This window comes from Atractosteus spatula, chromosome 27 (genome assembly GCF_055471065.1).
Source record: "Atractosteus spatula isolate fAtrSpa1 chromosome 27, fAtrSpa1.hap1, whole genome shotgun sequence".
Classification (NCBI taxonomy): Eukaryota; Metazoa; Chordata; class Actinopteri; order Semionotiformes; family Lepisosteidae; genus Atractosteus; species Atractosteus spatula.
In genome coordinates, this window is record NC_142732.1 from 3,683,094 (window position 1) to 3,700,144 (window position 17,051).

At 43.8% G+C, this 17,051-nt stretch overlaps 1 protein-coding gene across 13 annotated transcripts in view; it reads left to right on the forward strand.

The window, feature by feature from the left end:
* Positions 1-17,051, forward strand: part of mtmr4 (myotubularin related protein 4) — a 68,732-nt gene that overhangs the window by 20,730 nt on the left and 30,951 nt on the right. For 2 of the 13 annotated variants that reach the window (XM_088906804.1, XM_088906811.1), the window contains exon 1: positions 4,046-4,772. The exons of 8 other annotated variants lie outside the window; for them this stretch is intronic. In XM_088906804.1, coding sequence (XP_088762930.1) covers positions 4,728-4,772 — 45 coding nt within the window. In that variant the 5' untranslated portion in view covers positions 4,046-4,727. Of the gene's footprint in view, positions 1-4,045; positions 4,773-5,507; positions 5,610-17,051 lie in introns of those variants that run through there. 3 more of the 13 variants (XM_088906800.1, XM_088906803.1, XM_088906801.1) reach the window with 2 other exon arrangements.

Sequence of the window (17,051 nt, forward strand, 5' to 3'; positions counted from 1 at the left end):
ATGAACGCTGTTATTAGGACATCAAATTAAAACGTCTCCCCTCTAGTAGCATTATTTTTGCATTCTGTAAATTCTGTGGGGCACTTGAAGAAATATATTCTAATCAAGCTGTCGTTTAAGGGACAAGCACCCAAGGTTAAAAAGAAAAAAACCTCAATATACTTCTATTAGGAACAGCATACTGTAGTACTGGAGTTTGACATTAGTTTAGGATGTTGACGTGAGTATGCAGTCAAATATAATTGTTGTGGAACTGTTTTACTCAGAATTAAATGAGGAAATTAGAGAAGCCACAGCTAACTGTATCCATTGTCTTTATTTTCCCTAATTTAACAGGTCAGTTGTTATTTAAACCCTTCAAAGTCTGATAAATTAAATGCAGAGATTACCTTATTGAGAGTTACTATGGTATTGTGATGATTTAGAACTTTAGTTTCCTGTTCTTAAATGTGCGGTCGGACTAACGCTGGTTATTTTATCATTAAAGTCCACTAGGGTGAATCAAGGCAAAATGGTGTTTTGGTTTTTTTTAAATAAAAAGTAAATTGCGGAGATTTTCACTTTTAAAAATTGGATATTTGTGATCTGTGTTCATAATCCACTGTTTAAGTCCTTATTCTAGTGCACAATTTGAGAAGGTGTGTGGCCTCTCTGTTCTGCAGTGTGAGTGAACTGTGCAATACCTTGCAAGTCTTTACTTGCAAGTCTTAACAGCAGAGAATCTGGAAACCCTTCTAAAGGTCCAATGATTTCTTTTTAAAAAAGAGGTGGGTGGGGTTCTGTTATTAAGTCATTTTTATCATTTTCCACCTGAAAGCGGAACAAAATTGAGTTTACATGGACTGAACCTATCAGCAAAAACAAGAAACAAGTGTAGAGCTTGTCCTTTTGTAATTCATCCTTTGCCATGTTCTAATAGGAACTGAAAGGAACAATAGGGCAATTTTGCCTTTCATTGTTTTCTCTATACTGAATTGCTTTGGAACAGCTGTGAAGCCTGACTGGGTCTGACATCAGTTTCCAGTCAGATGTGCAGGTAAATATTGTCCCCTTTGTTTCGCAACAGGAATTGATGTCACCTGCTTGGTTATGAAATCCATGACAGTGTCACCTGCATGTTTTGTGCTGTTGTTGCTTTTGGAAACAATGAACCTGTGCTAAACACACAGCCCTAAAAAAAAGGTGTGGAGCAGTGGTTATGTGTACAGACCAGAGGGTTGTGGGTTCGAATTTTAGGTGGGATGCTGCTGTTGTACCCTTGAGCAAAGCACTTTACTTTCATTGCTCCTGTAAATGCTTTTCTACATTACAAAACTGCTCCATTAAATGTCCTAAACCTCCATGTCACCATTGTATATGTCAGTTGAGAACAAATTGAATTACCTCGTAAGTCTAAAGAATAAAAATTAAACAGCTTTTTTTTCCCCTTGGGGAAGCTGTTTGCAAACTCTCTAGCCATTGACTGGTCCTCTGTGACACTATTAAATGGAAGAGGCTGTTCCATAAGGAGAGAGGTCACTTGAACGGACGGAGGTTGTTCAGGCTTTGAGAGGCGCGTGGGGCTCTGACCAGGTTAGCGGAGGAAACCCCAGCTCTCTTGCTCTCCGATCTGCGGTGGGTTTCCTCTGGGCTCGGGTGGCATGCAGCAGGCACTTATATACTGCCCAGGGGAGGGCTGCTGACCGCATGGCCTGCACCATGTGACCGCTCTGCTGTTTGTGGAGACGTGTGTAAAGCGCTCTCTCTGTAGCCCCGACACTCTGAGAGAGCTTCTGTTACTGCCCAGGGAATCCAGGTAAAAGACAGGTCAAGAAATGTAGTGATTTATAAAAGGGCACATTTATCCACTTCCTCTTCCTACTGATCTCTGGCTGCTTTGCATTTTTTAGACTCAAACCTAGGTTAGGTTACCGGTGACATTGCCATTGTAAATCAACCAGGGACAAATCGTTTACAGGTTATTAGACGTTGCATTTCTTATTTTTCCTCCAGCGGATTTGCCCAGGTCTGCTGTGTCCTGACTACTGCACAATCTTCATGACTCGGGACCAGTGGGAGTCATCCCATGACAAACATAATGCAATAATTGACAGTTACAAGTAGCAGGAAAATCTAACTTGCATCATTACAGACAAGGAGGTACAATGAGATGTAAAAATCCCCACCTCCTGGTCCTCAGTCAGGATTTGAAATAACTGCAGCCAATGCAAATGACCTTTACCCCAGACAGCTCGTTTCATATCCTGCACTTGTACATCGAGATACACTGAGCAGCACTGTACTTATAAGTACTTGTTTGGAAAATTGCTTTGGTCCTGTAACCCAGAACTGTGACCCTAAGACAAAGGGGCTTGAAAGCAATGGGCAACATGCACTATGATAAGTGAAAAATCCATCCTGCTGCCTTCTGGTTCGGACATGTTGACATGCAGGCTCACGTGGTGAAAAGCACATGACCTGACCGCATGTGTCAGAGGCTGCGAGTGCACTCGCTTAATCTCTCCTGCGCTTGGTACGCTGGCTGTCTGCGCAAGATGAGGAGATTAAAAATGTGAAACTCCAAATTGTGTGTTGGGGGCAGGGGTGGGGGGTGGATTGAAAGGAAAAACAAATGTCATCTCCTGCAAGGTGGGGTTTGGTGCTGTTCCCACTGGAAAGAGCTGATGGGGCTAAAAAAAAAAACGCTTTGCATTTTAAACAGGACTTCTTAAAACATGTCATCAGCTGGCATTCTTGTATCAAGCTGGGGCAGGCTGCCTTTTCTACCACTGCCAGATGTGTCTGAGAAGAAGGGGCAGCTTTCAGGGCTTTTCTGCCCCCCTACTGGGCATCGGCTGGCACAGCCGGCGCAGAAATGAGTCATGCTTCCCAGCGTTGTGTGGTTGGAACTTCAGCATCCTCTGGCTGTAGCGTTGAATAAGCAGCACAGACACAAAATTCAGCTTTGTGAGTTGAATATCGTGTGGTCTTTCCCAGGCCAAAGATTTAAAATGCTTTGATGTGGTTTGCAGTAACGTGCATGCAGTGTTTAATGACTTAGTGGCTCAGCGGCTCTACAAAGAGAGCTATACCATAGTAGCTGGCAGGTTTTGCCAATCAGTATCACTCTTTACTTGCTTGTTGGCTGTCTAAGAGATTTAGTTTGTGCAAGTGAATGCATTAATTGACTTAAACCCAAAAAAATCGCTTAAGGCCTCAGTTTCCAAAACTCTCTGCATTAAACAGGCATAGGCTGAAAATCTTGGAAATGCTGGTTTTAAGACGAAAATAACTAAAGATTAATTGTATGTCTGGCTCTATTCTTTCTCTTCAGTGTTTTTGATTAGCTGCAGGGTTATGGTTAATATAATCATAGAAGATCTATTCTCCCCACTTTGCAAGCTGACTATGCATTAAATTGTCTGCCTCTTAAAAATGGTATCTCTTTTTTATATGAAAATGTTTCACCTGACAGTTCCAATGCATTAGTGATATGAACAGTTCAATGTCAACCCAAGTCACGTGCAGCTCTTAAGATGTCCAGCACCGGCTCGATAAATATGCTTCTGCAAAAGACATACCATATACCAGTTGGGCAGTAAATGTTCCCTAAAGGCAGCTGTGAGTTATGACCCTTGGACAGCGTTGCAGTACCGCATGTAGTGTACTGTAGCTGCTGCAGTGTGCAGGAGCTCTGCAGCAGTGTGTGATATTGATGCAGTTTACTGTGGCAGTGACTCATCACAGCATGGGCCAGGACAGTAGAGGAGGAAGCAGGCAGAGAGAGAGAGAGTACTGTGCAGCAGAATGCTGTGTCATTGATGCTCAGTGGTGATTCCTGCCGTCTTCTGGCCTCGCAGACGGTGCTAAATGTTGACGTGCGCTGCTGCAAAAGGTGCTACAGCAACAGGAAGATGCAGCTTAGCACAGCAGGAAAGGAAAACGAAACGTAGAGCCATCAGTCACTTGTGTGCACACTCCTCCTCTCCCACCCTAACTCGTCTCGTAAATAAACACGATTGCATCATCAGGTCCTCTGTGTGAGCAGTTCCTTGCGGCTTCCTTCAGGGAAGCAGATTGTGTCTTAGCTTGTGTCGCCAGCCTGTGTCAGTCAGGATTACAGTAGGTTTTGGTCGAGGGTGTGGGATAGAATACTGGGTCTTTACAAGAGAATCTAGCTGCTGTTTCTGCCAGGCACACAGATTTTGATTTCTGTATCCTTCTGCCTTCCACTGCTCTCCAGGCAGCACGTCGGGCGTGACAATCCTCTCGCTGCTGGCCGTGTTTTCCACAACGCTATGGAGGTCGTGTGGCGAGGAGGCAGGCTGGATCAGGAGGGGGCTGGGGAGGGGATGAAGTGAGAGAGGGAGGAAGGGGGGAGAAGAGGGGGTGCTAGCTGGAGGTGGAGTCTCGTCGGGAGCCCCTCCCTCCCCTTCCCTCTCTCTCTCTCTGTCTCCACATCGCTCCTTGCTGTTTGCCTGTGCACCTGCTGGCGCGCTTGTTTTTTATCCCAGCCGACCGGAGAGGGGAATCTGCCTTGTTTTGTCATGGACGATCCTGTTGTTTGCTGCCGCTGAGACACAGAAGGAGCCTGCGGAGGCCTAGGACAGCACTAGCAGGGGCAGAGGGGGGTTGCCGTGAGGACCAGGGCAGTGCTGGGGAAGAATGGTTTTGCCGGCACTGTTTAATCTGGCCATACTGCTTCCCTGGCTGTGGGTCTCTCCGGCACAGCCCACCTTTCTCTGAACATGAGCCTGGCTGCGCGTGTTTCCTGCTCTATGCTGAACTGCTTTGTAAGTCTGCTCTTCCATTCCATTCCTTTTCCTCGGGGTTGTGTTTTGCACCCTCACTTCTGCAGGAGTCGCTGGTTAAGGCACAGCTGCACGAACACCTGGAGTGTCGCGACTGCTGTTTTCCCAGAGATGGGACGGCTTTCTGACTGGAAATAGGGAAGTTGTTTGAAAGAAGGTGATTGTTAGGAAACGGGCTGTTAAGCTGTGTGCATAGGAAAGGGAGTCGAATATGTGGGTTTTTTATTTTTAGGGGGAGGAAATATAATCTTTGGAAACAGTTGGGTAAATGAAAACACTGCTTTGTCCTTCAAGCAAACCCGCACACCTTTATGCACGTGAAGGAGTGTCTGGGATTTTCTTTGTGAATAGACATTCCTTTTTGTTTTCAAAGGTGCGAAAGGTTAGAACACAGTCTGTGTTCGTGGACTACAATGTGCAGACTGCTTTCTGGTGTTGTGTAGATGGTGGTTGTGGTGGAGGCATGGTGAAGTGAAAAGGTCACGCAGGATGAACTCTGACCTTTACTTTAGAGCGTCCTAGACTGAAGAGAGCCAGGACCGCGTCTGTCTGTCATGTTGCTGGAATGTGAAGGGTGAGGATGCCTTCATAGCAGGGCTGGAGACGGGATTTGTTATTCTAAACCAAAGGGATGGGGAGAATTTGGAGCGGGGACGCTTGTGATTGCACATTACAGCGTCTGGGTTTCACTTGCTGTGATGTAGCTGGGGCAAGAGCAGGCTGTGGCATTGTCCCTGTCTCGCCGTTAGACACACATCGGCAAAACCCTTCACACTTGAAACAGGAGCACCACCCATGACCACATGGCTGAAGTTTGTGGTAGGGAGGTTCTACGAATAAGATGTATTCTTCCGTGAAGGAACATGTCAGCATACTTCTACTGTGGTATATGAAGTGGTTTTTGCTGGGGAAAAAAGTTAATGCTTTACATGGCAGTTCTGTTGACTGTGCCCTGAAAGTATTCAAAGTATTATAAATATTTCCTACATACTGTACCTTCCTACAAATCCTTCCTCTGTGCCTGGAGGCACACTCAGTATGATGGAGTACTTGATTTCAGTGATGGAAGACTGTCTATATTTAGTTTGTTACTGTTTTTCTCTGTTAAATTCTGAAGCTTTCAGTAGAACTTTTTTACTTCTTTTTGCATTTCAGGATGCAGTTCCAAATGTCCTGGAAGGTTAATAACATGAAGTTCACAAACAATAGAAAGCCCATCTTGCTCATTTGGTAATTACTTTGTTAATTGATTGAAAAAATGTAAGGCTGGTTTTGGTCTGGATCCTTAAAACATTTGAACGCTCAATGTAAGGGAAAAATATTCGTCAAACCTCTGTAGCATGAGCATGTTGTCCTCATCCAGCTGTCCTGTTGGTATTGCCTCCTATGAAATGTTTACTGTACCTCTGTGAAATGCTGTACAGTACTGGAGTTCAGTATGCCATTATTGTGTTCAGAACCTACAGAATAAGTAAACACGGTTACATTAGAATTTTTCTTCAACATTTGACATAGTAAATTTAAAGAGAAATCACTTTCATTGGTGTGTACTAAACTGGAGCAATAGATTGTTGCATAAACTGCAGACGACCTGTCTGAAAAGGTTTTGCTCTGTGCTTTGTTTTTCAAAGGGCACCGTGCTCTAATGCATCTGCCTAAATAAATCCCAGGTGTAATTGGAGCTCCAGATAAATTTTGCATTGCTGTGCTGGAGTGTTAGCGCAGCCCGTTTGAACACAAATATATTGGACGCCACGGTTCCAGGCAGCCCTCGCTGTGAGACAGCAGATGGGCTTGGCTGTCATTCCTGTTTCTCCACTGCTGTCTTCAGAGGCCCTCTTGCACTGTCCTTCTTAATTCTCAAGGATAGCCCTTGGACTGCTCTTCAAACAGCCCACGCGCTCTCTAGACCTGCAGTACAAGAAGAAAATGTTTCTGGGGAAAAAAAAATGGAAGAGCAAACTTTTGTGCCTTTGTGCCTCAGAAGGGCTGAGGGGTGGATTTTAAAGTGCTGGTGCCTAAGTCGTTCACAGACGACCTCCAGCAGTGCTCTGCCAGGTTCTGCCAGACTCTGTTAGTGACCGGAGTCTTCAGCCAGACAGGGCCCATCTGCTTAGATAGAGAAGAGAAGTGTCCCAGACATACGCATTCTGCCACTGCTGTAGTGTTCCACAGAGCACTGCCAGGTAAGGCTTGGTCTCTGTCATTCCTGTTGTTTCAGAGGGCTTTTTATCTGAGCTGACTGTGAAAGCGTCATAAGAGGAAAGATCCTCAGTGACCCTCAGTGGGTTTTACTTTCCCATCTAGAAAGCGATTTATCCATCTAGCAGGGCTTTCCTCCGTGGCTCACCTTTTACAAACTGCTCCCAAACTTCTGAGATATGAGCAACGCAGACTGAAACCCTTTAGAGAGTTGAAGCCAAGCCTACTGAGGGATAACTTAAGCACCCTAAAATGTCCCAAATGGAGATGTCTGAATCTCTTTGCGGTTCAACAGGCGTGTGTTAAATGAGTTAAACACTAATTTGTTCATTAGAAGAATGTGGTGTCATTTTTAAATTGATCTATGATGCTTCATGCAGGGAAAAAAAATCTTAACTGTCGCAACAAAGGCATTGATTTTATTTGCAGTCCTGGACAGCAGTATGGATGTGACGAAGGGCTTCACGTTGTTCTCGGCTTCTGCGCACATGGATTGGAATCAAGTTTGCACAAGCCTTGTGGTTTGAAATATTTAGCTCTCTCTGAAATATTTAGTTTGGTAATGGGGGGGAGGGGGGGAAAGGAGTGAATGTTCTTGGGCGCAGTCTTCCTGTGAACCACACTAGCTCAGGCGCAGACCAGCACAGATGTGTGTGCTTCACGTCAGTCTCTAGGGGAAGCCTTGGTACAGTTTTGGGACAAATAGCATCCCGGCTGATTGCATACACATTGAATGTTAGCTCAGCTTTTCCAGATTTTGCACTGCCTCCATGTTTTTCTTCCTTCTGTATTTCCGGGCAATCTTAAAGTGACTTGATGCCATTAAGTAACATTGGTAACAAAGCTTAAAGGAATCCACGTTTTTTTAAGTGCTGACAAGTCATGAAAAGAATGATTTTTACCTTAACGGAACTTTTCTTTTTTTAATAATTCCCTTTTTATAAACCCAATTTTCTTCTGCTTATCCTGTTGTTGGCTGTTTTGATTGGTATTTGCCATACAGCCTTGATTAGTAAGCCTTTAAGTTGGCATGTGTGTTTGCCGGTTGGAGAGGGGTAGGTTCTCTGAGGAGTTTTTTGGTGTTTCTGCTGCTGCCTGTGAAGATTTGCCTATCGGGCCCGTTTCAGTTGCTAAACCTTAACTCACAAACATAAGAGAAGAGACCATACTCAGTGTTGTGGAAGTGGCCATAGGTTTGAGGATTTTCTACATTTTTCTTTTTCTGTTTTTGTGATTTAAAAAAAAAATTGAATCATATGTGGTTGTTTTCTACACACCTGATTTGGACTCAATATCAAAGTTCGGCTTCACAGCCGATTTGTGGATCAGGTTTTTTTTTTTAACCTTGCATAGCGTGCTGGGGCTATGCACGTATCTTAAAGCTCTCTCCCCCTCTGCAATACCATTAGCTGATTTAATTCTCCCGTTAAATGGGAGAAGCTGGCGTTGAAGTCAGGACCTACAGCACAGGGTTTACTGGGCGATCGAGAGAATGCTAATAGGTAGCAAAGCCGTGCACAGAGTGAGCGAATATGGTTTCGCTGTGAATGAAGGGGTTTCTTGCTTCTCTAACAAAGCATTTCCATGGCAACTAGACTCCTAGCCTTGGTGGGGCTGTCTGTCTGGCCTTGAATGCTGGGTTTAATACTAACCTCGAGTTGAGCCCATGAGCCACAGTGATTTTGTATTGCCAAAGATCTAAATGCCACTGCAATTCAAGAATGGTGTTGCTTTTTTTTGTGTGTGCATTTTTTGCATTCTGACAGCTCCCACAAAGCAATCCCCACACATATAAATCAGGGTGTTTCCTTGTCCCCCCCCTGACATTAAAAAGGATTTAGCAGAAAGTCTGTTAATGAATTAAAAGGCATAATGACATTTTCCCTTTGTTGTGGCAAAGAAAACAATCTCAAATAGGCAGTGCGTTTCCTTTGACAAAAAAATATTCCTCTTTAAAGGTTTGTTCATCGACAGATCCTGTGTCCACAGAAAGCTCCTTTCCGCTAGTAAAGAGGGAAATTCTCCAGGAGTTGCTAACTGGATTGTTGGAATGTGTAGGTTTCAGAATAGTCCTGATGAGTATTTAAGTATAAGTATTTGAAGCCTGGAACTTCCAGCAGAAATTGTGGCTCAGGTTTTTTTTTTTGCGGTGCAATCTGGCTTGCCTACTGGGTACTGGAGCAGAAACGAGTGTTTTTTAATAGTGCAGTGGCTCCACAGACTTTGGAATGCGTGTGTTGTTTGTGATCAGCTTCACAGCGCACACCGGGGCTGGGGATGGACAGCAGTCAGCGCGGCTGGGGGAGGGGATGTTAGTGTAGCAGAGTGACTAAGCAGAACGGAGTAATCGCGGGGGACCAGACCTGCGCTGTCTTGGGCTAGGGGGGCGGGGGGGAGCTCATCTCCTGCAGCCAGGGCACAGAATGCAATGGCACAGCTTAAATGTGTAGAAAAAAACAGATCAGATGTGGTCATTTCAAGCATCTGCTCTGAAACCTACCTGCTGAGACCCACTCAGCACTGTTATTGAACGCATGTTTATCTCCTGGTTATTCACTCCTCAGAATATGCCGCCTCGCCACCACCTCACTGTGCGATTGTGTTTGCTCCTGGTAAAGAGCGTCTTTGTCTGTTTCACCACTGAATTGGCACAGTGTGGGTTTGGAGAGCCCAGACCTATATGGTAAGCCTTGGAAACACATCGACAATACCTGGGGCCAAGTGTGACTGTATCCTATTAGCAAAGCCACAGCCCTTTTTCTTACAGATCAGAAGTCACTATTCGTGTTGTGCTCGTTTTTTCATATTACTGCCATCATTATTGAAACAATCTGGCCCTTTCTTGGGCAGGTGAAAGTTGCGCAGTTTTCATGTCACAGGGACAAAACTTGAGGTCTGTAAACATCTGTATGGAGTGATCTGCTTTACTGTTCCCAGAAATAAACTGCTGGGATTTCCGATCCCTTCTTCCTGGCTTCCAGAGGTAGGTGGAAAATCAGCTCTCAAAAGTGTGCTGGATGGATTTTAATGCCACGTTGAGCTCGCTGGCAGAGCAGCTGTCTTGAGAATGGCCCTTGCTTTGCTGTTGCTCTCCATTTTCATTTGAACTCTGTATGATTGTCAATGAACACTTTTTTTTTGTCCCTCTGCTATTACAGAATAGCTGAAATTTTATCGCAAAAGGCTGTGGAAATGATCCAATTCCGATATGTAAACTGAGTTAGGGTTCACCTGGGTCCTGGGTGCTGGAGCTGCTGGGGTTTCTCTCAGTTGCTAATGAGAATTAACAGGAAGCCTGTACCGGCTCTGGGCAGAAAACTGGGATTGGCCCACACAGATGGGCCATGTTCCCTAAGAGCGGACAATCTTTCAGAACTGAACAGCACACCGTGTTTTGTTCCAAGATCAGTGCTACATTTTTTATTCTAAGAGTGTGATTTTGTAAGTGCTGTTTCTGTATTTCGAATTGAGGGGGGGGGACTGCTTCTTTTTATTAAAGCTTTGGAAATGTAAACAAATCAGAAATCAAAAAGTTTCAGACTTTTTTTTTTTACTCTGGAAAGGGAGGCTGCCTGGTGTTTGAAACCCCGCCTTAGGCAAACCTTTTTCTGTGTGCCTAGCTGTAGCAACACTCCCATCAGAATTGCTCTGACCTTAGGACAATCCCAAGCCCCTGGGCTGTCCGTTTTCCTCTGTTTCCCATAAACCTTTGATGAAATAGGAGGTCTCTGACCTTTGTCCAGCTTCCAGCTTTTCTCTCTCACCTGTTGTGACTCATTCCTCAGACACTTCAATGCTCTAAGGCACATAAATGTCAGTAATCCGTAGGAATTAAGTTTCTCAGCTCTAAGCTACTGGTGCTTGACCTGTTACCTTTTACCTATAATGGTGCTTTGTAAGATTCTGGGCAGTTGTCTGCCATCAGATAAAGAGGATCAGAAATCAGAAAGCCAGGGATCTCAAGTATCTTTAACTACTATGGTTTTTGAATAACCCATCTGTTTCACAGTCAGAGTCCAAGATGGTCAACTGATGTTATTGCCATGAATTGGGGTTCGTGACTGCCCGTTCTATTTTTGGCCCAGTGGCTATTCCTGATAGTTTTCCCTGCCCTTTAGCTGTTCCGGAGGTGTCGCGTACAACAGCGGGGGTCTGTTTAAAATGCCCTCAAGCCAGGTCAGGAGCAATGACCTCAGGCCAGAGTCAGGTTTCTACACAGGTTTGCCCATCCACTCCACATGAAGGACACAATGTCCCCCCTAGCAGGTGTGTTAGAGTGAGGACGAAGTCAGAGCCCTCTCACTAATGCACAAGTGGTTGCAGTATCCAAGCTTTCTGTAACTGGAGTAGATGTCGCCATCGACGGGTGCTTTCCTTGAATTCCTCCTGGTTGTCCTGCATCAGTGGGTTGTTAATGTTTGCTTCAAATACTTAATCAACTCGATTTTTGCTTAGATGCTTGAATAAACTCATGCTGAGGGATCAAGTGTAAATTCACTGTAAAGAACAGTCAAAGCTACTACTACTGTTTACTACTTTGTCAAGTTCTCAGGTAGCCTGATATTTCTAATCTAAGTCATACGGATGCTGGAATTACGAAGTGTAAGTGGGCACAGGGAGGATGTGCCCGGTCATCCATTCCTCCATGGTCTCCTGGACATTTGGAAAAACCCATCTGAAAAGGCGGTCGGGTAGGAAACTGGCACCTGTGTTGCTGGTTACTGACCCTTAAAACTGCTCCTGTGGCACTGTGGTTTGCCTGGTGGAAAGAGAACGCAGTGAGGGTCACTTGTCACCGGGCATTGCCTGTGAATACTTGTAACAGTCTAATTCTCATCATTCTTGAATGGAAAATCCAGGTGTTTTTTAATGATGGTGGCCCTATTGATTTCTCACAGTTATTTGCCATTGCCAGTGGACCAGTTTGCAGTGCAGACCTTTATTTTGTTCTGCAAAGAAAAATAAGCAACTTAATGCGATTATGTGAAGTTCAATTGCAACTCTCATCTCTGCCATGAATGTGTCCACCTTAATGAGTCCTGTTCTTTACTTTGAGCATCATCATCTCATTGACTGCTTTCAAATCCACAAGCATTTCTGTTAGTCAAGGTGGCTGAGGACTGGGAAAAACTAAACTTTGAAACACTGACCAGCCTACCTTGGCTTATACAGAACTTACTTAAAACTGACACTAAATCACTATTGTCAAAGCACTCCGTCTTTCATGAAACCCTTAAAAGCATAATTCTGGGATGACTTTGCTTCAGAAGGTGCTTATGGGCATTAATGAGGACACATGCCATTAATGCAGACCTCTGTTTTTACACAGCTGGGCTCTAATTACAATTTATTGCATCAAATTAGCAGGTAGACTGGCTCTAATGTAGCATCAAATTATATTAACCTCAGTCAGTGTCTTCTCTTGAAAGCCACATTCTGTGAAAATTTCAGAGCACACTCCCTCTCTGCAGTTTCTTTCCTGTTGTCAGAATACGGGGAATTTCAGGACTGAACGGAATGAATAATTCATTGGGGGTCTCGGAGGCAGCTCCAGCTGTGCTTTTCCAATTTCGTGACCCATTTGTGGACTAAGAAGGGGCTTCCTGCCTTCTTGGCGTGTTGATTCCGATGAATTTACTTTAAAGGAAGGTTCAGCAGGGATTTGCACAGCTTTCAGTATCTTGTCTTTCAGGCTTCTGTCAGTGGTTAATAATAAAAATGCAGGGGAAACCTGTGTATTTCCAGGGGATGAGTGGTGGGGTAGCTTTTAGTCGTGTGTGTGCAAATGTGCTTTGGGATGGATGGAGTCCGTTGAGTGTTTTTATTTGTCCAGTTCATCCCCCACAGATTCAAAAGGAGATGCACACAGGGAACTGAGAAAGGGGGACGGTCATCGTCTTGCACGTTTCCAGTCCGTTATCACTCCAGAGAATGTCTCCATGCAGTTTTCACTGCAGTTCCTAGCACCCAAAAGGAATGTTTTGCTACTGCTTCACTCTGCTGTGCTCTTTCAGCGGTTGTCAAAAAAAAAAACACAGCTCCCGTTCTTTGGTTCTGTGCAAACAAAGGTGTAAATGAGATTGATGAACTTGGAAATCATGAACAAAGCTGTGGATTGCTAGGGTCTTGGTCGTTACTTCAATTAAAATAGCTTTAGCACAGGCCTTGGAGAGCCCCAGTCCAGCAGGTTCTGTAGGTAGGCGTAAAAGTATCAATTTCTAAAGGCCTGGAACGATTTACCTATTATCAATTCACTAAGTGACAAGTTCAGTTAAGTAATTTAGAGATCATGTGGAACACAAATCAATATCATCACTGTAATGGACTAGTCTTCTAGCTAAAAGCAGACTTTTTACTGCTTTTGTACTGGTTGGTCTCTGTTTTTAAATTTGCAATGCTCCTTATTGACAGTTGCTGTCCGGTCTATGATAAAATGCAGTGCCACAGATCTTCAGTACATAGTGCCCCTGAAGTTCATGCGTATGTTAAGAAATGTTCCCTGGTACAGCCAGCACTTTTTGACTTTTGTTAATCTTTGTGGCGCCCTCTAGAGTTGTTTTCCCATTAAGGTGATTGAAGTCACCACTGCTGAAGATAGGGCTCTGTGGCAGTAGAAGGTTTGTAGTCGTTTTTCACCTGAAACCCCCTTTTTGTTTTTTTGTACATAGATCATCTCTCCTTCTAGGGCTTCTGTGAGGAGCAGCTATGCAGCTCCCTGTCTCCAACAGTGACAGATGAGACAAAACACCTGCTGCATAGAGATCTGAGCTTCTGAAGGGGGGAGAGAGAGGCTTGTCACGAACTGGGCAGCGTTATTTAGCTCGCTTGTGACAACCCACAATGCCTTTTGCCTGTTGGGGACAGGCTGTGAAAAAGAGGTCGATTATTAGGATCTTGCTTAAACATGGCAAGTTTTTGAATTTCCCTTTTTTTTAATTGTAAAAAAAATTAAATTCAAACTAAACCTTTCTAAATTTACTGTGGTATATGTGGTAAACGCACAATAAATTACGGTAAAGCACAAATGTGCGAATTAATGGAAAAAGTCGGTACATGCATGACTTAAACATGGAAAGAAGAAGTAATCACTAATCAGGTTTGCATGCTTCTGCAGAGCTAATAGTATTTACAAGGGTTCTTATGACCAACTTCATCTGAAGCCCGTCCTTCAAAAAATATTTTTAAGTGTGATGCAATATTTAAACACTTAATTTGCATTGGTCACTGTTGAGTATACTTACGTGTTCAATATTGTTTTCGCCTAAAATGATTAATTTGTTACTGCAGGTACAGCAATTCTATTGGTTGAAATGAAGTGCATGCTTTTTTTGAAGGAAAGCACAAGAAAATCTAATTGTTTAACTCTTTCTTTAATTACGAAACATTTGAAATGTGCAATAGTCAAATCCTGTTGGCGTGAGAAAGGGATTCTCATTGCAGCACTACCCACAAGGTCATTTTTCCAATGCCTAGAAGTTTGAAACATCTGGAAGCTTTTAATTTTGTTTTGTCTTGGTCCCAAATACTTTAACTAGCTGTTGTAGCAACGATAAAACATACTGTAGTTACACACCATCGTTCTCATTTTCACTTATTTTTGCAATTCTCTGTTTATCCCACTTTGGGTATCTGCAGTCATTTATATGGATTAATAAGAATTGAAGAGGGAATACAGAATATCTGGTTGTTGGAGGTGTTATAATTCAGAATGCAGATAGGGCCCAGTGTGGCTCTCATTTAGACTGCAGTCTTTTCCTCTCCAACCTGTTGGCCTGGGTGAGATAGCAGGTGTCTGATCTTATTTAAATTCCTGCACGCAAGCAAGAAGGATTAAGTGAATAATGACATTTTTGAAACTCTTTGACTACCTGACTGTAGCAGAAGAGCTATAAATAGCCTAACATCTTCCAAACACCTGTGTCAGTCCTGACTGCACAAAAAGCGCATGAACAAAAGTGGATCTAGACTCTTTTATGTCAGTTTTGGCAGCATCACGTTTGTCTAAACTGCAAATGAATACTGCTATTATTGTTTTCTTTTTATTAACTTTTTTTTATCTCTTTCAATGCTTAAAGACTATGACAAAAATAAAACTCTTTAAATAAAAATAAAACCGCAGGGCCTTAACTATGCCAGCAGCAGCACTCCGAGCCTCCACTATCCCACTGCTGACACCATGGGCCCGAGCCCAGTAATAACAAGACAGACTGGGATCCAGTGGTGAGGAAAGGCAGACTTCTTATCTGCAGTAAGACCAGCCAACCAGGTCCACTTCTTCTGCTGAGAGAGGCCCTGATTGGAGTTGTGGTGCATGAGATAATCCCATTTAAGGATTCAGAAGAAAGTGCCCACAGTGCCCCCTGGATAGAGTTGCCCAGGGCACATAGGTCTAACCTCATATGAAACCTTCTAAGAGGGATCAAATACACAGTCTCTCAAACTTAAATGGATCATTTGATGCTGATAGAAGCAGAATTTATATTATTCAAAATATCGTCAAATGAAAATAGCCTCATTTGTGACACTTAAGCTTTTATTTCAGATAGAAACTGCTGATTAGGGTTTTATTAATAGGAAGCCATTAATAAAAGTAAGAAGTTTTTGGTAAGAGCCTTTTTCATGAAATAATGGATATAGTGAATAAAATTTCATATCATATCCTTGACTGTGTGGGGAGAAATGTAAATTTTGCTCCTTAACATTTTTATATAATGTATTGACTGTGTATTTTGTGGTCTCCACCTCCAACTGCATATTCTGATATCCTGCGATTTGCCAGAGGTTCAGTCTTAGTAAGTAACACATGCAAGTCAGCTTAGGCTTCTTCTTTAAGTGCTGTGGGGGGGGATTTTAAGCGAGGTGCTGAGTCGATTCTCCAGGTCTGGAGCGTCATGCCAGGCAGCCTCTATAATTCTGCCCGGACTACTCTGGTCTTCAGGCTGGCTGATGCCACGTCTACAGCACCGCAGCCAGCGCGCACATGCTGGACAGCCTGACCTGGACCCTTCCGTATAGATCCGCACGCTGTAGCTTTGCTCTTTGGTGCCGGTTGAAAGATTTACTGTCCATATCTCATGGACCTGAAACTCCTGGCTGCCGATCATCTCTCCCATGAGACGCAGCATATCCATTACAGTGCACCTGCTTTTCAGATTAAAGGCGCACTGCATGTGCCAGCGCTCCTGCATCCCTCTGAACACTAGATCACAGTAGGATTACAGGGAGCGGTTCTGCTGATACCCATGTCATTGGGGTACTTTACTGTAAATGCGAAGAAAGTAGATCATACATTTAAAGCTGTACTGCCCTCTCCTAAGCTGCAGTCGCAAGGATGTTTCCATGTTGGCCAGAAGTTCAACGAGTAGCAGAAAGGGTACTAATGGACAGCTGTTGGAGTTTTGAATGCGTGGAGGGTAGGGAGATTTTAATACCATTTAGCTCTTCTGGATTGGTTTCCATCCAAACCCTCATGAAAGTAACAGATGATGATTTGAGCCATAGGAAACTCATTGCTTTGGGTGTTAATTTAATCCCCTCCCTATGCAATGTTTGGGATGATTTGACGTGAAATTTCCATGTAAATTCGCTCTTTTAATACAGCTGCATTATAATGCTTTGCTGTTCAGCCTTTTCCTACAGTCTATTGACTTCCCTGGCTTTGAGCCCATAATATGTGCTGAGAACAGAGCTTAGAGTCCCCCCTGTTGGTTTATAACTCTTCCAGATTGCAGGCTAGACTATCTCAGCAGTGGAGCTATTGACTGGGAAGCCAATGGGGTAGGACATCTACCCTGGGTCTGATCCTGGAATCGGAGCTGGTCACGGCAACTGCACTTAATTCAGCCTCTCTGTAAGACACTCTTATTTCTGGTTGACTTCTTCCTCTGTACCAGTGTATCACTAACCAAAGATTTCTTCATGAAGGCTTCCCAAACTGATCTGCATTTGCATCCAAACCTTCTTTCTTTCTAAAGTAAGTAAAGTGCCCAAGCTTTGGGCAAATTGAGATCATTTGGAGTGGCTATGCACTGATCTAAACTGATGTTGTCCTGTGACATT